Source organism: Hemiscyllium ocellatum, chromosome 2 (genome assembly GCF_020745735.1).
Source record: "Hemiscyllium ocellatum isolate sHemOce1 chromosome 2, sHemOce1.pat.X.cur, whole genome shotgun sequence".
NCBI lineage: Eukaryota > Metazoa > Chordata > Chondrichthyes > Orectolobiformes > Hemiscylliidae > Hemiscyllium > Hemiscyllium ocellatum.
The window spans coordinates 64,868,008-64,892,794 of record NC_083402.1 but is presented as its reverse complement, the minus strand read 5'-3'; the positions used below and the strand labels follow the sequence as shown (position 1 = coordinate 64,892,794).

Sequence of the window (24,787 nt, the reverse complement as noted above, 5' to 3'; positions counted from 1 at the left end):
TGTCTCAACAGGTGGTATTCCTGGAGGGTAAGGGCAAAGGAGGAAATAATCTCCTGGAGGATATCAACAACCCAAACAAAGCAGGACACATCCAGCAGGATGCGTGAAAATGGATCCAATGTCAGAAGTTTAGTTCCTGATTTTTAGTCTAGCAAAATACATATTACACCAATTAATAACCAGTTAGCAATATAATGTTTTGAGAGAAAAAAATACACACTTGTCCCAAAAACATTTGATTAACCATCACAAATTCTTTTCTGTTGTTGCCTACTGGGAATCAGTAGCATCACACATTGCACAAACTACCTAAACATGTACTTTCATTGAACCTACACAATAAGATGCTCGAGGGATGAAACAATTAAATTTGGAAGTGATAAGCACATACGTATTTCTGCAATCTCTCTGAAGGCAGATATTTGGTTTAATGAGGCGTGAAAGGATTTGATCCACAATGTCAGTTCATAGAAAGTGAAAATGGAACAATAGTTATTGCCAGGTTCACTTCTGTTCAATTGACACAACCAGTTTTTGCATAATAACACAAAAACATAATGCTTCCACATATCACTGATTGTCTGGCTTGACCAAAAGTAAACAGGCTGAACATGCTAATTTTCTCATATTTTCCCCCCAGTAAATTGATTGAGTCAGACGATAATGAAATTTCATTTTTCCCAGTGAATCTGATGTCTCAAGATCACAGAAGAGAGGCTCTAAACTCTCTAAAACGTAAACTAGAACATGGATGTATCTACTTATAACACTGAACAAATAATGAGCATTCATAGGGTTTTCTTGTGGTACAGAGTCGAGTTCCTACCCCTAGATCAGGAGGCCTAGGTTCAAGCTCCACCTGCTCCCAAGGTATTATATAACATCTCTGAACAGGCTGATTAGAAACATAGGTTAAATTAGAAAAAAAAAGCAGTCACAAATTCAACAACCACCATTTCTTAATTTTATTTTTGATCAGTATTGACTCTGTGCACCTTGGAACTGAACCAGAGGTGTATTCAAAGATCTTGTTCCCTGAATTAATTTCCTCTTTAATGGATTACTTAAGCAAAGCAGTGAACCTTGTCTAGAGTACTGAGCTTTTCAAATGTGGGATTTGAAACAAACATGTTAATAATCATCAAAGAAACAAAACTAATAGGACCATACTGTAAGCATTAATTTTTAGATAATGTTTATATTCAGCTGTTTGGAAACGTCGAATCTCCTGTTCCTTGGATGCTGCCTGACCTGCTGCGCTTTTCCAGCAACACATTTTCAGCTCTGATCTCCAGCATCTGCAGATCTCACTTTCTCCTATAGGATTGTATCTCAACAAGCTTGTATGGTAAATATTTCATGTACATGTTTATTACAGGCAACAAATGATGTTTGCAGTACTCATTTTTTTTTGTTTAAGTAATCTTATCCTAGTTTGTTAGTTGTAGATAATTACGCGTTGAGCAGAAAGGAGTCTGCTCGTGGCAATATTCCTTCCTGAAAGGTAAAATGGAAACACAATACCTTATTTTTAACTTGTGGCACAGTGGCTCGGGTTACTGTGTGTGATGTTTGCATATTTTCTCCATATCTGCATGGGTTTTCACTGGGTGCTCCAGTTTCCTCCCACAATCCAAAGCCATGCCGGTTAGGTGAACTGGCCATGCTAAACTGCCCATACCGTTCAAGGTAGTGTAGGTTAGGTGCATTGCTCAGGGTAAATATAGGATGATGGATTGGGGGAATGGGTCTGAGTGAGTTACTCTTCGGAGAGTCAGTGTCGGCTCGTTGGGCTGAAGGGTTTGTTTCCACACTGTAAGGATTGTATGATTCTGTGAAATTGTTATTCAGAAAATTGTTAATTTCAGCAAAAAAGTAAATATCAAGACAAAACACGAGTCTGGTTTGTAATGTGATTCCTCCATTCAACAGAAATTTTAACCATCGTCTTTGCATAACCGGGTAAGTTAACCTGTGTCTTGTAACTAACGCCTCTCTCTCTCCAAGTGTTTCAGGGAAATAGGAGTCAGAACCTACTGAGCTGAAAAGAATGTCTGGCCTTGTCCAATGGCACACAGTCAAACTAGCCCATCCTGCTCAAAGTGCTCTTGAATTTAAGTTGGTGCTCCTCCTACCAGACCACATGTCCAGGCATCAATGTCCTCTTCTACACTACGTCTATACATTTGTCAGGATAATGATTCATTCTTAGCATCATAGACATATATAGCACAGAAACAGACCCTTAGGTCCAACTCTTCCAAGCTACCAGATTTGAAATAAGTCTAATCCCATTTGCCAGCATTTGGCCCATATCCCCTGAAATCCTTCCTATTCATATACCCATCTAGATGCCTTTTAAATGTTGTAATTGTATCAGCCTCCATCACTTCCTCTGGCAGCTCATTCCATACATCCAACATACTCAGCATGAAAAAGTTACTTCTCAGGTCCCTTTTAAATCTTTCCCCTCTCAACTTAAATCTATGCCCTCTAGTTTTGGATTCCCCCACCTAGGTGAAAAGACCTTGTCTATTTTCCTTATCTATGCCCCTCATGATTTTACAAACCTCAATAAGGTCACCCCAGAGCCTCTAACACTTCAGTGAAAATTCAGTCTCTCCTTATAGCTCAAACATTCCATAGCTGGCAACATCCTTGTAAATCTTATCTGAACCCTTTCAAGTTTGACAATATCCTTCCTATAATAGGGAGATCAGAATTGCACACCAGATTCCAATAGTGGCCTAACTAATGTCCTGTATCGGTGCAACATGACCACCCAACTTCTATACTCAATGCACTGACCAATAAAGAAAAACGTAACAAACACCTTCTTCACTATCCTATTCCACTTCCAAGGAACCATGTACCTGCGGTCCAAGGTCCCTTTATTCAGAAACACTCCACTGGACCTTACCATTATTTGTATAACTTCTGCTCTGATTTGCCTTTCCAAAATGCAGCACCTCACATTTATCTAAATTAAAGTCTATCTGCCACTCCTCGGCCCATTGGTCTATCTGACCAAGATCCTGTTGTACTCTGAAATAATCTTCTTCACTGTCCAAAACACCTCCAATTTTGGTGTCATCTGCAAACGTACTAGCTATATCTCCTATGTTCATACACAAATCATTTATGTAAATGTCTTGAATACATACAAGTACAACATATTTTTGAACTACCACAAGTTTGCCATCATGGAGCATCAATTATCCATTTCGTCAACTCATCAATAACTAATTGCAACTTCTTTTTGACATCAGACTTACTCATTGTGCTACCCATTTAATGTGGTCTGCAAATGTAGAACACATCTTCTGGCCCTCAAAACTCATCTTTTAGTTTCCTTTGCTATGTTCTGTGGTATTAGATACCATGGAGTAGTATTATCCAAAATGCAATACCCTTTGTTCACAAACAGATATGCATGCACATTTTCAATCTCCCAAAATCCTCCTTGATATTCCTAAACAACCTCCTGCACTCTTGTCCATGGTTCTCCTACCTGCTCTTATTCTTTCTCCATTCTCCCTTATCCCCAGACCAGCTATGCCCTCACCCAGTCTTGCCAGACACTATCTATAATGCAGCAAATTCATATTACTGAATTCTCATTCCAGCATCTTGCAGTCTTTCATCTCCCAAGACTTCTAAATCTGTTTTCCCCTCTCCTCTAATCTCAAGTCCCAAAACCATTTACAGATATATTTTTGTGTAACAATTTGTGATTAGAGCTCAATGTCAAAAGCAGAAATCTTCCCATGGCTCACAAGCAGACTGATTAACCAGCCTTATCTAATACAAGATATGGTAATTATGATTAAAAAAAACAATGCAGAACGGTGAAAGATTTATATTTGTTGAGATTCAGTCAACAATTTCATTAGAGTGTTCTATGTCATTTTTATACTTAAATTAGCGATTGCAATTTGTATGCATTTACTTTGCAAAAAAACCCTGCAAATTATTAATTTTATTGAATACAATTTTGCTGTTAGAATGTCATTCCGCCTGGACAGCTTTGGACAGAGGTACTGTACAAAATGATATAATTATTGACATTTATATACTCCTCAATTTATTCAGCACATAAGTAGAGCTTCCAACAGCTTTAATCCACTTTCAATAGTTGGAATGCAAAAACAGAGATTAAATTAGTTGACGACTTAAAAACATCAAAAATATCAAAACATTTTGATGCCAGCATTTGACACACTTACAGTGAATGAAACAATGCCATTGTACCTGCTTGCTGCTACTAAAGTCTCTTAGTGACTTGCACAAGTAAGACAAGACAAAATTTTGTGGTAGCATTTCAGATAAAAAAAAATCTAAGATCAGCCTCGGCAATTTCTCAAGAATTTACACAGCATCAGCATAGCCCCAAAATTAATTATTTGATTATCTGCAACTTAACTTCTAAATTTTAATTGGTGCATAGATTGCTATTCTGGGAGTTCTTGAATATGATTATTCTAAAACCTCATGATCACATAGGTCACAAAGCCCTCAAGCCAATTCCACCATTCAATAAAATCATGGCTGGTCTGTTTATTTCAAATACCACATTTCCACCTACCCCTAATAAACTCTGATTCATTTGTCTAATTCGAAATTATGTACTTGGCTTAAAAATTTCCATGACCCCACTTTTACCGTCTTCGGAGATTAGAGTTCTAAAGTTACACAATCCTCTGAAAAAAAATCTCCTTAACTCTGTCATGAGAGTGCAACCCGTAATTTGAAAACAGTGCCCTGTAGTTCAGGACTCACCCCTACGAGGAGATATTGTTTTTATATCCACTCAGAATCTTCACTGCTCGTTCTCTTAAACTCCAGTGAAAACAAGCTTAGCCTGTCCAACTTATCATCTTAAGAGAACACACTTCTTCCAGGTATCAATCTAATAAACATTATCTGGCCTTACAGCATCAGGGACCCAGGATCGATTATAACTTTGGGTGAAGGTCTGTGTGGAGTTTACATGTTCTCATCTCTTGCTTGAGTTTTTGCTGGGTGATCAGTGTCCTCCAAAGTCCAATGATGTGATGGTTAGGTGGATTGGCCATGCTGAATTGCCCCATTGTTTCCAGGGATGTGCAGGTGGATAAGCCATGGTAAATACATGGTTACAGGAATAGGGTGGGATGTGCTCCTCAGAGGTTGGTGAGACTCGATGAGCCAAAAGGCCTCTTTCTGCACGGTAGGATACTATGACTCTAAGATTCTAAATGGCTTCCAACACATTTACATGTTTCCTTAAATAAGGATGAAACTGCACACAATATTTGAGATGCAGTCTCACCAATGCTCTCTAAAACTGAAGAGTAACATTCTTACTTTAAGCTTAATTCCTCTCATAATAAAAGCTTTCTTGATATTAATATTTTGTGACTGATGTGTGCGGACACCAAAATCCCTCTGCAACTCAATTTCAGCAGTCATTCTTCAATTAAGTAATACTGTTTGTTTATGCTTCCTGCTAAAGTGTACTTGACATTTGCCACATTACACTCCAAACAGATTTAGATTAGATTACTTACAGTGTGGAAACAGGCCCTTCGGCCCAACAAGTCCACACTGTCCCACCAAAGCGCAACCCACCCATACCCCTACATTTATCCCTTACCTAACACTACAGGCAATTTAGCATGGCCAATTCATCTGACCCACAGATCTCTGGACTGTGGGGGAAACCGGAGCACCCGGAGGAAACCCACGCAGACACGGGGAGAACGTGTAAACTCCACACAGTCAGTCGCCTGAGGCGGGAATTGAACCCGGGTCTCTGGCGCTGTGAGGCAGCAGTGCTAACCACTGTACCACCGTGCCGCCCATTTTTGTCATTCACAAACCTATTTGTTACACTTTGCAAACTCCATCTGTCTCTGTCACAACCAACTTTCCAACCTTTGCAAACAGTGGGAATAGCAGTTTCTGAAACAGCAGCATGGATAACAGTTTCTTGGACAGTTCACAAAGACCAGGGATTGCAGAGAGAACAGTTAACCTATGTGAAAAGAGTGGTGGCAGGAGATAAAAAGTAGGGACATAAGAGGAGGTCTGGCACAGGGAGAGCAGATCTGTGCGAGAAGCACAGATGTGACGAAAGATTTTAAAAAACTATAGAGAAAGAAAGAGAGAAAGAGAAAACCTTGAACCATTTTCTACACAGTCAAACAGAGTCAACATGATCTTATGGAAGGGAAATCACATTAGATAAATTTGCTGGAGTTTTTTGAAGGATAAAATATAAAGCAGATTTGATAAAGAGGAACCAGCAGATCTAGTGTGTTGGCATTCAAAGAGATGCTACTTAAAAGATTATTGCACAAAGTAGGAACTTACCACATTGGGGATAACTTTTAGAATTAATTTCACAGAACCCCTACAGTGTGGCAACAGGCCATTTAGCCCGTGTCCACACCAACCCTCATGTTATCCCATCCAAACCCATTCCCCTAATCCTATCACTCCATATTTCCCCTGACTCATGCACCTAGCCTACTCATTCCTCAACACTCTGGGCAATTCAGGTAGGCCAATTCACCTAACCTGAACATCTTTGGACAGTGGGAGGAAACTAGAGCACCCACAGGAAACCCACGCAGACACAGGGAGAATGTGCAAACCCCTCAAAGATCGTTGCCTGAGGCTGAAATCAAACCCAGGCACCTAGCGCTGTGAGGCAGCAGTGCTAACCACTGAGCCACCACACCACTATTAGCACAGATTGGAGATTGGTTCACACACGAAAGTCACAAAGTCAGGATTAATGGGTCTTTTTCAGTCGGAACGCTATTACTACTGGAATACTAAGGATTAGTCCCAAGGCCTCGATTATTTATAAACCATTGACTTGGAGGAATAGGCAGAGTGAAATGTATCGAAATTTGTTGCCAATATAAATATAGGTTGGAGGATGTCTCAAGAGGACATAGCAAATCTACAAGGGGATATAGGAAGGTTGAGTGTGTGGGTAAAAACACGGCACATGGCTTTCATGCTTACATAGTTGCCCTTTCTGAATTAAAATACTCATCTAGACCCAATCTAATCACTTTTAAACTGGATGTAAAACCACTTTAAGGTGTCTTTACACTCAGGTCATTAATCTTGTCATATTGCACAGTAGCAGTCCAATTTACTCTGCTGGATGTGGAAACCCACAGACTCCCACTGCTACCTGGCCTCCTGCAAAAATGCTATCCCTTATTCCCAATTCCTCTGCCTCGACCGCACCTACTCCCAGGAGGACCAGTTCCACTACAGAACACACCAGATGGCCTATTTCCTTAAAGACCACAATTTCCCCTCCCATGTGATTGATGATGCCATCCAGTGCACTTCCCGCACCTCTGCCCTCGAACTCCACCCCTCCAATTGCAACAAGACACAGCCCTCCTGGTTCTCGCCTTCCACCCCTCCAACCTCCATATACATCGCATCATCTTCCATCATCTCTGCCACCTTCAAACAGACCCCACCGCTAGAGATGTATTTCCTTCCCCACCCTTTTCTGCTTTCCGTAAAGACCATTCCCTCCGTGAAGACCTCGTCAGGTCCACGCTCCTCAACAATCCAGCCTCCCCTCCCGGCACCTTCCCCGCGCAAAACCTGCGCCCACACCTCCCCCCTCACCTCCATCCAAGGCCTCAAAGAAGCCTTCCACATCCACCAAAGTTTCATCTGCACTTCCACATGTCATTTACTGTATCTATTGCTCCTGATGCGGTCTCCTCTGCATTGGGGAGATAGGTTATCTACTCGTAGAACACTTCAGAGAACATTGCCAGGATATCTGCACCAACCAACCCCACTTCCCCATGGCCGAACACTTCAACTCCCACTCCCACTCCGTTGAGCACATACAGGTTCTGGGCCTCCACCATCGCCACTCCTTTACCACCCAACACCAAGAGGAAGAACACCTCATCTTCCACCTCAGGACCCTCCAACCCCATGGGTATCAATGTGGATTTCACCAGTTTCCTCATTTCTCCTCCTCCCACCTTATCCCAGTTCCAACCTTCCAGCTCAGCACCACCCTCATGACCTGTCCCACCAGTCCATCTTCCTTCCCACCTATCCGCTCTACTCTCTCCTCTGACCTATCACCATTACACCCACCTCCAAACACCTATTGCAATCTCAGCTACCTACCCCCCAGCTCCACCTCCCTCCCATTTACCTCTCCACTCCTGAGGTTCCAGGCCTCATTCCTGATGAATGGCTTTTGCCCGAAACGTCGATCTTCCTGCTCCTTGGAAGCTGCCTGACCTGCTGTGCTTTTCCAACACCATACTCTCGACTCTAATCTCCAACATTTACAATCCTCATTTTCACCTAATTAATCTGCTCTCTGGTCAGTTCAGAACTGGTCAGTGCTGGTCTAAGAAAGTATCTCATAAGCATTCCATGAACCTCTCACCCAGATTATCACTGCCAATCTGATTTTTCCAGTTTATATGTAGATTAAAATCACACATGATTATTGTCATCCCTTGATCGAAAACACCCAATACTACTACTTATATACTTGGTCAGTGACTGTAGTCTTGAAAATATCTCTTTCCTTATTATTCCTTAGCCCCACCCCAAATGATTCTACATTTGGATTTCCTGAATTAAGTTCATTTCTAATGATTGCATGAATGCCATCCCTGATTAATAGTGCTACCCCTCCACCATTATATAGCTTCCTATTGTTCTTGAATGTCAAATACAGCACAATATTCAGGACTCAATACTCGTCATCCTGCAGCCATATTTCTGTAATGGATAGCAGATCATCCTTTTTACTTCAACATGCACAGTCAATTCATGTACAGAGGAACCTTGATTATCCAAATACCAATTATCCAAAAATCGGATTATCCAAAAGGAGATCTTGAGGTCCCGACAGAAACATGACATCAAAGCTTTGTGTCCAACACGGATCGCATCTTTTGTTTACAGTGATTAAAAGTTCTGCTGAGAACAGTCCTGGACTGATGGGAGCACAGGTACTGTCTCTAAATGACTGACTTTTCACCCGCGCTCTCTCTTCCCACACTTTCTCTGGAGTTCTACACAGGCATGTACCCTAAACGCTGCTTCCTCAGATAATCTCTCTTACATTGTCCTGTACAGGGCAAAGACGGAACTTGTCAAAAAGTTGCATTAAAAAGTTGTGTCTGTGTCTGTGTCCACATCCACACTATTTGGAGACTCAATCCCCCAAAAGGCAGCGGCAGCAGCAGCAGCAGTCTTGTTGGTGTCCAGTCTGGCTGCCACGGAGAGGGGTGGGGGTGAGGTGTTGGCGGTGGAGAAGGCGAACATGGGGGTAGTATTGGGGGCGGACAGGGAGGGGGGTTGGTGTTGGATGAGGTTTGGGTGGGCAGATGGGGGTGTGGTGTTTGGGGCGGGGAGGACGAACATGGAGGCAAGTATTGGGGACAGACAGGGGGTGGTGTTGCATGGGGCTTGGGGGCCGGGTCGGGCGTGGTGTTAGGGAGGTGGGTGGGGGCGTGGGCTTGCTGTGTTGCTGCTAGTCTCTTGAATGGGGAGCAGACTTAATAGGAAACTCCAAACCCTAGAGGAAAGGCACTGAATCGATTAATCAAGAATCCAAAGGAAATAGTGCCCACTTATCTCGCTCGAATAATCAACATTCTCCTGTACTATAGTATGAATGCTACACAAATTCTGATACAGAGCTTTTACTATTGTCTTTTGGTTATCTTTGTAGCATTTGATCTTGATTGGTATTTTTCTTTCCTTCCCCTCCCTGTCCCTTCCTGCCATTCTCTGACTCTCATTTCCCATATCACTATTTTTCTCTCAATTCTTCAATTTATGTTTACACAATTGATTCTTTGCCCTCACTATTTAGTTTAAAACACACTCTGCTTTTCTAGTTATATGGTTCACATACAAACTGGTCCCAGCTTGGTTCAAGTTTAGATGTCCCAACATTAAAGCCCCTAGTTCTGGTGCTAGTATGCCACAAAACAGGAACCACTTCTCCCACCCTGACTTTGAATACCATATTCATCTACTATGCTAGATAACAATCCAGAGTTTATAGCCTTTGAGGTTCTGCTTTATAATTTAGTATCTACCTCCTCCTGAAGCAGAACTTCTCTTTCCTTGTTCTATATTTGGCATTTTGTCGATGGACTATGATAATTGGAGCTTACCCCTCCCATTGCAAGTTCCTTTCTAGCCTTGGTGCAGATGCCCTGAACCCTGTCTCTAGTCAAGCAACACAGCTATTTGGAGTCTTGCTCATTGCTTTAGAAAACAGGATTAACTGTCCTCACTATACTAACCACTACTACCACTACATTCCTTGTTGCCCCACCTTACTTGAATAGCTTCTTGTATCATGATCATGGTCAGTTTGCTCACACGTCCCAATGGCCATTCATATACAAACAAGCTGAGAGAACCTCTGTCCTGCAAATGTGTTGCTGGTCAAAGCACAGCAGGTTAGGCAGCATCTCAGGAATAGAGAATTCGACGTTTCGAGCATAAGCCCTTCATCAGGAATAGGAGAGAGAGCCAGCCAAGCAGGCTAAGATAAAAGGTAGGGAGGAGGGACTAGGGGGAGGGGCGATGGAGGTGGGATAGGTGGAAGGAGGTCAAGGTGAGGGTGATAGGCCGGAGTGGGGTGGGGGCGGAGAGGTCAGGAAGAGGATTGCAGGTTAGGAGGGCGGTGCTGAGTTGAGGGAACCGACTGAGACAAGGTGGGGGGAGGGGAAATGAGGAAACTGGAGAAATCTGAATTCATACCTTGTGGTTGGAGGGTTCCCAGGTGGAAGATGAGGCGCTCCTCCTCCAGCCGTCGTGTAGTTGTGTTCTGCCGGTGGAGGAGTCCAAGGACCTGCATGTCCTCGGTGGAGTGGGAGGGGGAGTTAAAGTGTTGAGCCACGGGGTGATTGGGTTGGTTGGTTCGGGCGGCCCGGAGGTGTTCTCTGAAGCGTTCCGCAAGTAAGCGGCCTGTCTCACCAATATAGTGCAGCGGCTGCACCTGATGTGGCCTCCTCTATATTGGTGAGACAGGCCGCTTACTTGCGGAACGCTTCAGAGAACACCTCCGGGCCGCCCGAACCAACCAACCCAATCACCCCGTGGCTCAACACTTTAACTCCCCCTCCCACTCCACCGAGGACATGCAGGTCCTTGGACTCCTCCACCGGCAGAACACAACTGCACGACGGCTGGAGGAGGAGCGCCTCATCTTCCGCCTGGGAACCCTCCAACCACAAGGTATGAATTCAGATTTCTCCAGTTTCCTCATTTCCCCTGCCCCCACCTTGTCTCAGTCGGTTCCCTCAACTCAGCACCGCCCTCCTAACCTGCAATCCTCTTCCTGACCTCTCCGCCCCCACCCCACTCCGGCCTATCACCCTCACCTTGACCTCCTTCCACCTATCCCACCTCCATCGCCCCTCCCCCTAGTCCCTCCTCCCTACCTTTTATCTTAGCCTGCTTGGCTCTCTCTCTCCTATTCCTGATGAAGGGCTTATGCTCGAAACGTCGAATTCTCTATTCCTGAGATGCTGCCTAACCTGCTGTGCTTTGACCAGCAACACATTTGCAGCTGTGATCTCCAGCATCTGCAGACCTCATTTTTTACTCGAAGATTAGAACCTCAGTCCTGTCAGACGATAACAGAAGCTGAGACTCTCGAGACACCTCTTGTGTCCCAGAACTGACTCATTTTTGTTACATCCTCAGGTCCCTGACAAGGTCACAACGTCTATACCAAGTGGTGTGACTGCCTCCTGACAGAAAGAATCCAGATAACGTTCACCCTTTCTGATGAATTGTCGTATCTGCAGTTGTGTCTAGCTCAGGATTTGATCCAAAGCTGCTCAAACTTGAAATCTTTACTTGCTCTAGATCAAAATTAGTATTCAGAAGCTCCTGCGTCCTGCAATCTTGACCTCGTCTGTCCTGATATTCTTAATGCATTTTAATTAATTATTTAGCTGTATCATTCATTTATTTATGTTTCTTTGTATATTTTAACTTCAACAATAATCTGTATATAATGTTATATTAAGAATAAAATGGGCTTTAATAGCTTACCAAATACTCACCAAACACCTAGCTCTTTTCCCTGCAATAGATTGACAACTTAGTCCTACAGAATAAAATAGAAATTTACTGTCACGTGTACTTTTACTTGAAATATACAGTGAAAAGTTTTATAAGTCGCCCCAACATGGCGCCCACTTCAACGATACAAGTCAACAAGAAAAATGTAAATTTTAGACAAAGTTCATCACAGTTCAGATAACTGATTGATAATTTCTGGTCTCGGGGACAGCCAATTAAGCAACAGCAGAACACCCTGAAGATGATCGTCGCCCGGATCCGACTTTTGTACGCCTCCGCAGAGTGTCTGGTTAAAGTTAACGGGTCCCTGACGGCGCCCCTTCGCTTCGGGAGAGGAGTGCGTCAAGGCTGCCCCCTGTCCGGCCAGCTGTATTCCCTGTGCGTGGAGCCTTTCCTGCGCCTCTTGCGGAGGAGGTTGTCAGGGCTGGTTCTGCGCGGCGCGGGCGTGGTCCTCTCGGCCTACGCCGACGACGTGCTCCTCACTTTCACCGACCCGGCTGACCTGGGGAGGATGCGCGAGTGCCAGGTCGTGTACTCGGCGGCGTCTTCCGCCAGGATCAACTGGGCCAAATGTTCCGGGCTACTGGTGGGTCCGTGGCGGGTGGACTCCCTGCCGGAGGAGTTTCGGGGGTTCAGCTGGAGTACCACCCATCTCCTCTACCTGGGGGTCTACCTCAGCCCGACTGAGGAATCCTGGCCGGCCAACTGGCAGGAGCTGGAGGCCAAAGTCTCGGCTCGCCTAGGCCGCTGGACAGGACTGCTCCGAGTGCTATCTTACAGGAGCCGAGTGCTGGTCATAAACCAGCTGGTGGCCGCCATGCTGTGGTACCGGCTGGTCACTTTGGTCCCTCCTCCTGGCTTTGTCGCTGACATCCAGAGAACGTTGGTCGACTTCTTCTGGGACAAAAAGATGCACTGGGTCGCTGCGCAGGTTCTGAGTCTCCCCATTGAGGAGGGCGGTCAGTCGCTGGTGTGCGTCCGCACCCAGGTCGCGACCTTCCGCCTTCAGACCTTGCAGCGATACCTTTACGTCGAGCCTCCTCCTAGGTGGTGCGCCCTGGCGACGTATTTTTTCCGCCAGGTGCGTAATCTCAACTACGACACGCAGCTCCTGTTCGTCGACCGAGACGGTTTGGAGGTCGCCCTCAAGGTGCTGCCTGTCTTTTACCAGGACCTGATCACTGTCTGGAACATGGTCGAATCGCGTCGCGCCTACCCTCCGGCAGGAGTAGCGGCTGTCGTCAGGGAGCCGTTGCTCAGGAATCCGCACCTCCGTGCTCGCGGGTTCGAGTGGCTGTCGGAGGGGAGGGCCGTGGCGGCGAGGGTGACCAGGGTCGGGGACGTGCTGGGTGCCGGGGGCCTGGGCTGGACGTTGCCGCAAGACATAGCGAGCAGGGCAGCGGTGGACGTCCGGTACGTGGCCACCGGCATCCGACGTCTTAAAACGGCGGTGCTCGGACCCGACGTAGTGCACCAGTTGGAGGACGCTCAGGTGTGCGGTGGGATCCCGTCCGCGCTCACCCCTGCTCGGACGGAATTTCACATTGGCCCCAGGGTCCCGTACTTCCCGCGGGAGCCTGTGCCCCACAACCTGAGCCGCCTCCGTAAATTTAGTTTTGTCCCCTTCAAGGACGTTAAAAGGCGGGTCCTGTACAGACTGCTGCTGCACACCGTCCACCTCTTCTCCCTCATCCACCGCCCGGACACGCCCTGGCGTGCCCATTTGCCACCGGGCGGTGGGGATCCCCAGTGGAGGGCCCTCTACGCTGGAGTCCTCCCCCTTTCTCTCGGGGATCTGGGGTGGAGGGTGCTGCACGCAGCAGTCCCCTGCAACCGCAGATTGCGGTGGTTCACGGACTCTCAGCCCAACTGCTTGTTCTGTGGCGCTGTGGAGTCCGTGGACCATGTGTATATTGGGTGTGGGCGTTTGCACTCCCTTTTTGATTTTCTTAAAACCCTTCTCCTCTGCTTTTGGTTGCACTTCAGTCCCACGCTCCTGATCTTCGGGCACCCGGTGCGGAGGAGGGAGGGCAGGTCTGAAGACCTCCTCGTGGGTCTGCTCCTGGGCCTGGCCAAACTGGCCATAAACAGGTCCAGACAGCGGGCCGTGGAGGGGGTCGTTAGGGCCGACTGCCTGCCCCTCTTCCGCGGTTACGTTAGGGCCCGGGTGTCCTTGGAGAAGGAGCACGCGGTGTCCACCAACACCCTGGAGTTGTTCAGGGAGAGGTGGGCGCCGCAGGGAGTGGAGTGCATCATTTCCCCCTCCAACTCTATTTTGATTTAGTCCCTGCCCTCCCCTTCACTGTTTTGATCACACAGCATTGCCCTTTCATGTGAAGGGCACTGCTCGTCACAGGCCACTCGGGTGTTTTCCTACTTTTTCCTGGTGGTGGAAATTAAATAAAGATTTGTGCACTTTATGTCTCTCACTGTGTCTCACAGCTGCACACACACACCATGGGAAAAAAGAAAAAAAAAGATGCAGCCAGCAAGACCACCATTACAGGCCGTTGGAATACTGGGCCAGAAGTCTCCACCCAAGAAGACCACCATGCCGGGCCGAGATAGCCACTCCTGGATGAGACCACCTGCAAAGTCGCTGGAAAACCTGGAAGTCGAACACAAAGACGACCTCCATACGGGTACAAGACCATCATACTAGGACAAAACTTCCACATCAGGGGACTACGACGCTGTGCCAAGACTGCCACTTCTCCTCCTTCAGGCACCTGGGCCTAGCTGCAGACCTGGATCCTCAGCCTAGCTTGCTAGTCCAGGCTGGGGGAGTAAACCCGGGACTTGTTCCTCCCTTGCTAGGAGACCCTGAGCTGGGGTGAAGATGTATCCCTAGTGTTGCTGCCGCTGCCACCAGAGGCCTCCTCATTCAGCTGCCACTCTCCAGACTTAAAAGAAAAGAAAGCGAAGAAAAAAAATAAGAAAAAAAACGAAAGAAATAGAAAAATATGTGACAGGAACAGACCAGCCCAAGACTCAGCACTGCTTACTCTGTTGGGTGAGAAGGATAGGAAAGCAAAAGCCAACCTTACCTTGGAATATCCTTTTACCGGAAAGTCCTACTAATGGTTTGAGAATAATACATACCTATCAGTGATTATAATACAGTAACTAGTTGTTATTGTAAATTTTTGAACAATGTCATTGTGCAGCTTTAGTTTGGAGTATCCTGTTATGACAGGAATAAAGACATATGAATGATTACAAAAACAGTAATATATTAATTATAAAATTGAGCACGCAAATCATTTCTAACTATCATTGAAAAAATCATTTCACTTATTTCAAGGGTGTGTGATTACATGTGTACATGCACATATGTTTGTGTGCATTATTTTCACTCTTCCCTTTGTTCTCTATTCAATTTAAAGTTTAGATTAGATTTCCTACAGTGTGGAAACAGGCCCTTCGGCCCAACCAGTCCACAACGACCCTCCGAAGAGTAACCAACCCAGACCCATTTCTCTCTGACTAATGCACCTAACACTATGGGCAATTTAACATGGCCAATCCACATAACCTGCACATCTTTGGATTGTGGCAGGAAACCAGAGCACCCGGAAGAAACCCACGCAGACACACCGAGAATGTGCAAATTCCACATTCCCGAGGCTGGAATCGAACCTGGGACCCTGGTGCTGTGAGGCAGCAGTGCTAACCACTGAGCCGCCTCTCTTTCTTTTTACTACCTCAAATTAAAATGAATAGCCAAAATCTGAAAGCGAGTGCATATATTATTTTCAAAGCTGCTACTTGATCTACTGAATGGTTTAAACAGAGTGCACTTAAGAGTGTGAGCTGAGTAATTTACCATGAAACGAATGATGCGAGAATTTCATTTCATCTTTCAACTACGAAATTTGAATGATTGCCATTTTGAAAGAGAATGCATTCTGTACATAAACCTACCATTGATGTAATAGATCTTGCATCATCTTCATAGGCTAGTACTGGCGGTGGCTCCTTCCCATCATTCTCTTTAACCTTTTGATCCAACAGATCCCTCTGTGCAGAGAGTTTAGCCTCAGAACACTTCATCTGTTGCACACTCTGCCTCAGCTCCTCCAAAGCCTGCTTTTGACTCAGCAGTAATACAATACTGTTTGAAAGAAATTTTAAATTTTAAAATTTATATTTTATCACCTATAAGTACCACAAAGCAAGGAAAACAACTCTGCAAGAATTCTTTTAAAAATTAGAATCAGCTTGTCAAAAGAAAAACACACATCATGACTGAGGCCTGAAACAAAATGTTATGAAGCCACTATGGGACTTTCTGTTACATTGAGACAGGGACAAGTGGGATTTTTTTTCCTCACGAAAGGGAACGACTAATAGAGTTGATCAAAATTATGAACAACCTTGATAATGCAAATAAAGTGGAACTGTGACAGAAGTGTTAGTAACCAGAGATCATAGATTTTAGTTCATCGGAAAAAAAACTGGATGCAACAAGAATAGCTTTTCATTTGAGTTGCAAGCTGTAATGATTCAATTTGCTGCATAGTAGTGAAACTGCATTCAACACATTTTCAAAATTAAACTGAATAAATATTTGAATGATCAAAATTTGCAGAGCTATGACAACAAGGGAGGAGACTATTTGATAACCCTTTCCAAGAGCTGGCACAGGTACAATGGGCAGGCTGGTCTTCTGTTGATTGAACTCAAAATCAAGTTTGGGATTTGATTGGCTACATATAAACATGAAGACAGCTTCAACTTGATTACAGCTAATTGATACTACCTCAAGCAAAAGCCTTTTAAGTTTTAAAAAAAAACTTGTACAATGAAAGGGGAGGGGCCAGTTCTCCCAGCACAGCTTTTCTCAAGTTTGATTTGGTTTTTGGCAGTCTGGCTATTCACTGAAAGCAGTCAGACAGTTATGAAGCTGCTGGAGCCAAAGAAGCAGGTCCATGCTGGTACCCTCTCTCGGACATCTCTCCTGTAAGACTCTGAGTTTGATTTTACCTTTTGGACCAAAGGGTGTTTATGTGCAAGTATCTGGAACAGCATCATTAAGTCAGGATGATCTATTGGGTTTTCAGATAGGTTAAGTTATTCTGTTCTCTTTTGTTTGTGTTTCACTCAATGTTGTGAATAAATTCTGTTTTATTTAAAAAGACATGGTTTGACCAACTGCATCCCTCCTGGAATATCCGTGTTACACCTGCTTAAAACAACTGACCAAATTAAGGTCTGGGCTACTTTTTTGAAATGTTTTGGTGGGGGGGGGGGGGGGTTTCTATTACAGCTGAGACTAACTTGAGTAGTGTGCACAGTTCTGGATGCCATTCTATACAAAGGATTTGAATATACTTCACAGACTGCATTAGAAGTTTATGAGAATGCATTTCAGGGATAAGACACTTCAGTTATGAGGAAAGACTGAAAAAGCTAGGACTGGAGAGGAGAAGGCGGTGAAGAGGAGATGTGATAGATGCTCTCAAAATCGCAAAAGGTTTTTACAGAGTGGATAGAGAGGAAGTATTCCCCTTCTTAAGTGATCAAGAAATAGAGCGCACAATTTTTAAGTGTTTTCTAAATTAAATAAATGTAAAGTGAGAAAAAACTTGCAGAGCTTTGCAAGTTAGAATCTGGAATGCATTGCTTACAGGTATCGTTGAGATAGGTTCAACTGAGACATTCACTCGGGCATTAAATGATTATTCCAACATAAACAATATGCTGCATGGTAGGGAAAAGACATCAGCTTGTCACCAAGTTAAATTACACAGAATCGGTGCAGACACCACCACCATAATACTTGTTATTCTATTGTGTGCCAATCAAATATGGCTTTGACTAAGGAAGTATTTGGATGTTGTGGCTTAAAGTTGAATGAAGTTTAGGATATTGATGAATTCTTTGAATTCTACTTTTTCACAAGCCCAAATACTCCACATCTCAACACAAATACAGAAGTTATTGTTTGCATGTGACTGCATTACTCAATAAATGAGTTAATGAGAATCAAAAAGAATCTCCTGAAAACCAAAAGTAGCACTTGAAAAACTTTTATGAGGAGTCTTTGGGGAAAACAAAAACACTACTTTGACTCTCTCTCTCTGGGTATTGACTTCTGGAGATCAGCAGGGCTGCAGAAGTCTAGAGCATCTGATTTGGCATTTGATCCCATCCACTTAAAGACTTCAGTTTGCAATCATAGAATCAAAGAATCCCAGCAGAGTGGAAGCAGGCCATTCAGCCCATCAAGTCCACACAGACTCTCCAAACAATATCCCACCCAGATCAACTTAACAGGAGGATTGAGTTTAAGAGTCGTGAGATCTTGTTGGAGCTCTATAAAACTTTGGTTAGACCACACTTGGAATACTGCATCCAGTTCTGGTCGCCCTATTATAGGAAAGATGTGGATACTTTGGAGAAGGTTCAGAGGTGGTTTACCAGGATGCTCCCTGGACTGGAGGGCTTATCTTATGAACAGAGGTTGACTGAGTTCAGACTTTTTTCATTGGAGAAAAGGAGGAGGAGAGGGGACCTAATTGAGGTATACAAGATAATGAGAGGCATAGATAGAGTCAATAGCCAGAGACTATTTCCCAGGGCAGAAATGACTAACACGAGGGGTCATAGTTTTAAGCTGGTTGGAGGAAAGTATAGAGGGGATGTCAGAGGCGGGTTCTTTACACAGAGAGTTGTGAGAACATGGAATGCATTGCCAGCAGCAGTTGTGGAAGCAAGGTCATTGGGGACATTTAAGAGACCACTGGATATGCATATGGTCACAGACATTTGAGGGTGCATACATGAGGATCAGTGGTTGGCACAACACCGTGGGCTGAAGGGCCTGTTCTGAGCTGTACTGTTCTACATTCTAACTCTCTTACCCTATCCCTGTAATCCTGCATATCTCTTGGCTAATCCACCTAATCTATATATCCCTGGACAGCATAGAAAATTTAACATGGCCAATCCACCTAACCTGCACATCTTTGGACTGGGGGAGGAAGCCAGAGCACCTGGCTTTTAAACTCTCTAAATTTAAGCAGTTTTTTTTTAGAAAGCAATAATTTAGCAAAATGTGCTATTGGGCCAGGTGAATTTATTTTTGTTACATCACTGGATGGATCATGTAAAATTGAAAAAAAACTTCTGGAAATCTGAAATAATCAACAGAAAAATTATGAAACATTAGCAGGTCAAGCAGCATCTCTACACAAAGACTTCAATATTTCTGATCAAATGCCATACATCATCTCCTCATGGCCCTCTCCACAGATACTGCCTGACCTGTGCAGCATTACCAACATCTTAGATCTTGATTTGTGGTATAATAACGTGATGTAACCTCATGTCTACTAACGTAATCTCATACCCAATGAACAGCTTTTGCCCGAAATGTCAATTCTCCTGTTCCTCAGATGCTGCCAGACCTGCTGTACTTTTCCAGCACCACAGTCTCGACTCTAATCTCCAGCATCTGCAAGCCTCACTTTTGCCTGGTATACTAACATGATTAGCTGCTCGAATTATCACAGAAATTTTAAACAGAAATTTCTATCACAGTTGTTGCATTTTCAAGTCTTGGTCTCTCCCAGGTTAACTTACTTTAAAATTTGTTCATGGGATGTGGCTGGCTAGCATTTATTGCCTATCTCTGGGTGTGAGTGGCTTGTGAGAGCCATTTCAGAGGGCTATTACTAGTCAAACACTTTACTGCGAGTCAAATGTAAGCTACATGAGGTGATGACAGCAGGTATTCTTCATTAGTGAATCAGATGGATGTTTACGTGTGCTATGGTAGAATTTAAATCCATACCTGGATTCTGGATTCTTGAGTGACAATGACTTTACCAATATACCACTGCCTCCCTCATTGCCACTTCACTTTAGACTACTCTCAGATGAGTCACAACCCCTTACAACTTAAAGAACATTTTCACTAATCCTCATTTTCCTAACTTTCTGACAGCAACCTCAGTGTGATGAAAAGAAAACCTTTTTTTCCAAATTCCTTTATCTAGTAGATCACTTGTGGCCAAACAATAATTTTCTCTGGCTTTGAAAATCAGCAAAGCAATGCATTATCAAATCTTATTTCAGCTTTTAGAAAGTGGATTTATTCAACAAAAAAAGTATTTAGTATCTCATCTATAATGTAAGACATCTTCAAAGAAAGGCTATCAAATGAATAAAAACTCAAGGAGAGACAATTTAGGTCATAGTTAATCTTAAAGTACACACATATCCCTTCCTGATATTTCTAATTGCAGGAATTAGATATTCCTCTTTCATTACTTGCTTGATATTCCTCTTTCATTCTGAAATTTCAAATTCTCAGCTCAGACATTTCAGAACTTAAGGCTTGACCTCTTATTTAAATTTTACATTTCACTGAATCACATTGAAATACACTTCCTTTTACACAATATCTCAATCTATTCGTCTATTTCAGAAAGAAGTTATTTTTATCGTAATTTTATGCAATATATTTTATGCTTAGTTCTTCCTAATGGACAACGTAGGTTCATTTCAAATTGCCTAAAAGAAAATCGTGGTACAGTGTCAGAGTTGTGTATTATTGTAGGATCTACACTGAGGACTCTGTTTACTGAGTATAATTAAGTTGCATAACTCTAAACAATCTTCACTAATACCCAAATATCACATGGATTGACTCATGGTGAAGAACCTATGGAGTGAAATGGATCATTTCCAGCTTGCACCCTCCCAAAGTGATTGCCCGGACTACAGCTCTGAGCCTGGAAAATGGTAAAAATGGAGATAAACCAACTGCAATTTTACTAAGCAAAAATTGTCATTATAAGAAGTTGATTCTGCAAGTTATTCCGGCCTAACTCTCAGCAGCTTGAACTCAAAGGGAATTGGAGGATTTAGTACTTACTCAGATTTCTTTTCATATGTCACAGCAGTTTCTTCAATTTTTTTCTCCAGTTCCACCATTATTTCCTCCTTGCTGGTGATAGTTTGTTGAGTTTGGATCAAGTCTTCAGTTGTTGCTTTCAGCCTATTATTGGAGACAATACCTGATCACATTAAGCTATACTCAAATATTCCTAATTATTTTCTTGTGAAAGGCAAGTTTTTCTTTTACAAGTTTCTCAATAGTTTTCACAGGTATTTGCTTCATTAAATTCCATTTCAAAATAAATTTAAGAATTACCAACAAGCACTAGAGTGGTCCTTCGCTGAAAGTCTGTTTGAAACCACTTATAGCACAACAAACAAGATGGTTTGCTTAACAAAACGTAAAATTTTAAGTTGAATCCTCTTGTTCTGCTGCATTGCATAACAGAAACTCTATAGTTATATCAAAGCAGAAAGAAAATTGATTCCAATACACTTGGGTGTATAAGGAAAAAGTTGGCTAAGATTCCTGCTACTATGCTTATGAAAAGAACACGCCTAAAATTTGTACTTAGATGCAATGCTTAAGATTACTTCTGCCACTTAACTACCCATATTCAAGTTTATATGCTTTTACAAACATTAACATTCCAAGAACTTACATTTTAAACTGCCTTTCTAATTTAAAATAAAACAGAATATCCGAAAAGGAGACCATAAGACTATAAGACATAGGAATAGAAGTGGGCCCTTCAGATCATAAAATCCGCTGTCTCTTTCAATGTGATTGTGGCTGATCTGATAATCCTTAATTCCACTTTCCTATCTTATCCCTTAATGATGAGAAATCTGCCTAGCTCAGCCTTGAATACATTTAACATGAACAACCTTCTGTGATAAAGAACTTCACAGATTCACCATCCTAGAGAAAATTCATCTGTCTAAATGGGTGACGATTTATTTTGAGGCTATGTCCTCTGGGAGACATGTCCTGTGTCCTCTATAAGGAGACACAACCTCTCTACATCTAGCCTATTAAACCCCTGAAAAACTTCGTATGCTTCAGTAAGGCTTCACGGGGCCAATAAGCTCAGTTTGCATTCAAGGTGGCAGTGGCAGAGTATTCAAGATGGCGACAGTGGAGTAGGCAGTGTCCGGGCTGCTGTCCCTGGGCTTGTCCTCTTAGTCTGCTTTTTGTCTTTTGAGATAGAATCTTGGGGACACCACCCACCACGTGCACAGCAGGTACACACGTGACTCGGCCAAAGTTGTCTATCTCTTACACTGCAGGTAAGCATGCCCAGAAGCATGGTATATTGGCAAAACCAAGCAGACACAATGACAACAGGTGAATGGATGCCACGCAACAATCACCAGTGGGGGAACATTTCAGCAGTCAAGGATATTCAGCCTCAGATCTTCGGGTGAACATCCTCCAAGGCGAACTTCAGGACACCAAAAACACAGAGTTGCGGAAACACAAGCGAATAGCCATGCTCCACACCCATGTAGATGACCTCAATTGGGATCCTGGATTCATGTCACTACAGGTGACGCCACCACACAACAGATTCTCTCTCTCTCTCTCTCTCTCTCACACACACACACACACACACACACACACGCACAAAACACACACACTCTCTCTCTCACACAGGCATATACTCCCTCACAAGCGCGCACATGCACACGCACTCTCATAGGCATATACTCCCTCACACTCACGATCTCACTCACATATACACCTCACACTCTCTCTCAAGCACACACACACACATTCTCTCTCTCACACACACACACACACACACACACACACACACGCACACACACACACACACACACACACACCCTCTCTCTCCCTCCCTCGTACACACACGCACACAAACAAATCTATGGAGTGAATTTGCATTTGCAGATGTGTGTTTGCAGATACATTCTGTTTTGTTCAAAAAGCACACAATCTGCAAACAGTCAATCAATGTGGCATTTTATAAATCCTACTTTGGAAATAAAACTAGTCCAGCTCCAGGATGAGAGACAAACAAACTTGAAACATGGCCTCACACCTAAAATGCATTGTCTGACCGGAGATAAAATGTGAAGTTATCTTGGGGCAGTGACTTGAAAGAAATTCTAGAATTTACATTTTAATCAAATGAAACCTGCACTTCCATCCTAACTGATTAAAGACTTAATAGCCATCTAGGTTTGTTCAATACATTTGTATAAGTTGTATGTCCCTTTGATCTTTTACTTATAAATTCTATGTCAGTTGCATTCTGTTTCACTAGCTGCCTGAGGAAGGTGTGGTGGCTCCGAAAGCTTGTGGCTTCAAATAACCCTGTTGAACTATAACCTGGTGTCATGTTATTTTTGACTTTGTCCACCCCAGTCCAACACCGGCACCTTCACATCACCTCTTAATAAGTCCTCTATTCCAGGATCAACCTAGTGAACTTTCTCTGCCTCCAATGCCAATATATCTTTCTTTAGGTAAGGAACCAAAAATGTTCACAGTATTCTGCCTGTGGTCTGACAAGCACCTTGTATTGTTGAAGCATGACCTCCCTATTTTTGCAGTCTTCCTATTGAAATAAAGGCCAACATTTCATTTGTCTTCCCTACTACCCCATGCAACGTGAATGCTAGCTTTTAGTGATTCATGCACTGGAACCTCTAAATCCTTCAGTACTGCAGCTTTCTGCAGTCTTTCTCCAGTTAAATAATATTCAACTCTTCTATTCTTTCCGCCAAAATACAGAACCTTACTTCTTAGCACATTGCCTTCTACCTGCCAAGTTTTTGCCCACTGGTTTAACCTCTCTATATCCTCCAAGTCTCCTTCTGTCAAACAGATTATGTGCCATTCCATCTATTTTTGTGTCATCCACAAAGAAAAATAGCACATTCACTGCTCTCGTTCAAGTCCTTAACATACATAGTAAATAATCATGGCAGCAGCACTGGTCCCTTTGGCACTCCATTACTTATAGAATGCCATGCTGATAATGTCCACTTTATTCTAAACCTGTTTTCTGTTAGTTAGCCAATCCTCTATCCATACTAATGTACTACCCTCAACATCAAAAGGCTCCTTAATATTATGACAGCCTATGTGTGGTACCTTACTGAACGTCTTTTGAAAATTCAATAATACTACTTCTACTGATTCCCCTTCACCTATCCTGCTTGTTACCGCCTCAAATAATTCCAATCACTGTCAGGCATAACTTCACTATCACGGAGCCATAATCATCATCCTGCATGTTTCCCAATATTCTGCTATGACATTCCTGAAGAAGGGCTTATGCCCGAAACATCGAATTTCCTGTTCCTTGGATGCTGCCTGACCTGCTGCGCTTTTCCAGCAACACATTTTCAGCTCTGATCTCCAGCATCTGCAGACCTCACTTTCTCCTCTATGACAGATGTTGAACTAACTGGGTGTGGGTGTCTGTTTTGTCTCTCTCCCTTTTTGAATAATGATGTTACATTAGCAATTTTCCATTCCTCTGGGACATTTCCAGATAGAAATATTTTAAGAAAATCATCGCCAGCATCCACTATCTCTGAAGCTTCCCCTTTAAAGTCCTAAGATGCACACAACAAGTCGAGGGGACTTATTGGCCTTTAGTTCCTTTTCTCAACTGGCAGTCTTTCTATCTGAAAGCTAGCACAGTTGCTCTTGCCTTTGTTTCATGTGTGAGAACTTTGTACCTCGCTCTGCAAGTTGCAACCTGACTCCATAATTAGCCAAGTCACCGGGCCTGTTGCCTGACACGGTTCTACTACCTCAGAAAAGATGGTTAAAAAATGAGTGAGAGTG

The 24,787-nt window shown here is 43.5% G+C and overlaps 1 protein-coding gene across 1 annotated transcript in view; it reads right to left on the bottom strand.

The window, feature by feature from the left end:
• The window catches only part of fer (fer (fps/fes related) tyrosine kinase), a 226,968-nt gene that overhangs the window by 109,677 nt on the left and 92,504 nt on the right, over positions 1 to 24,787 (bottom strand). The window contains exons 8-9 of the mRNA XM_060837245.1: positions 20,999 to 21,121; positions 16,039 to 16,228 (exon numbers count right to left, since the gene is read on the bottom strand). Of these exons, the coding sequence (XP_060693228.1) occupies positions 16,039 to 16,228; positions 20,999 to 21,121 (313 nt within the window). The remainder of the gene's footprint in view (positions 1 to 16,038; positions 16,229 to 20,998; positions 21,122 to 24,787) is intronic.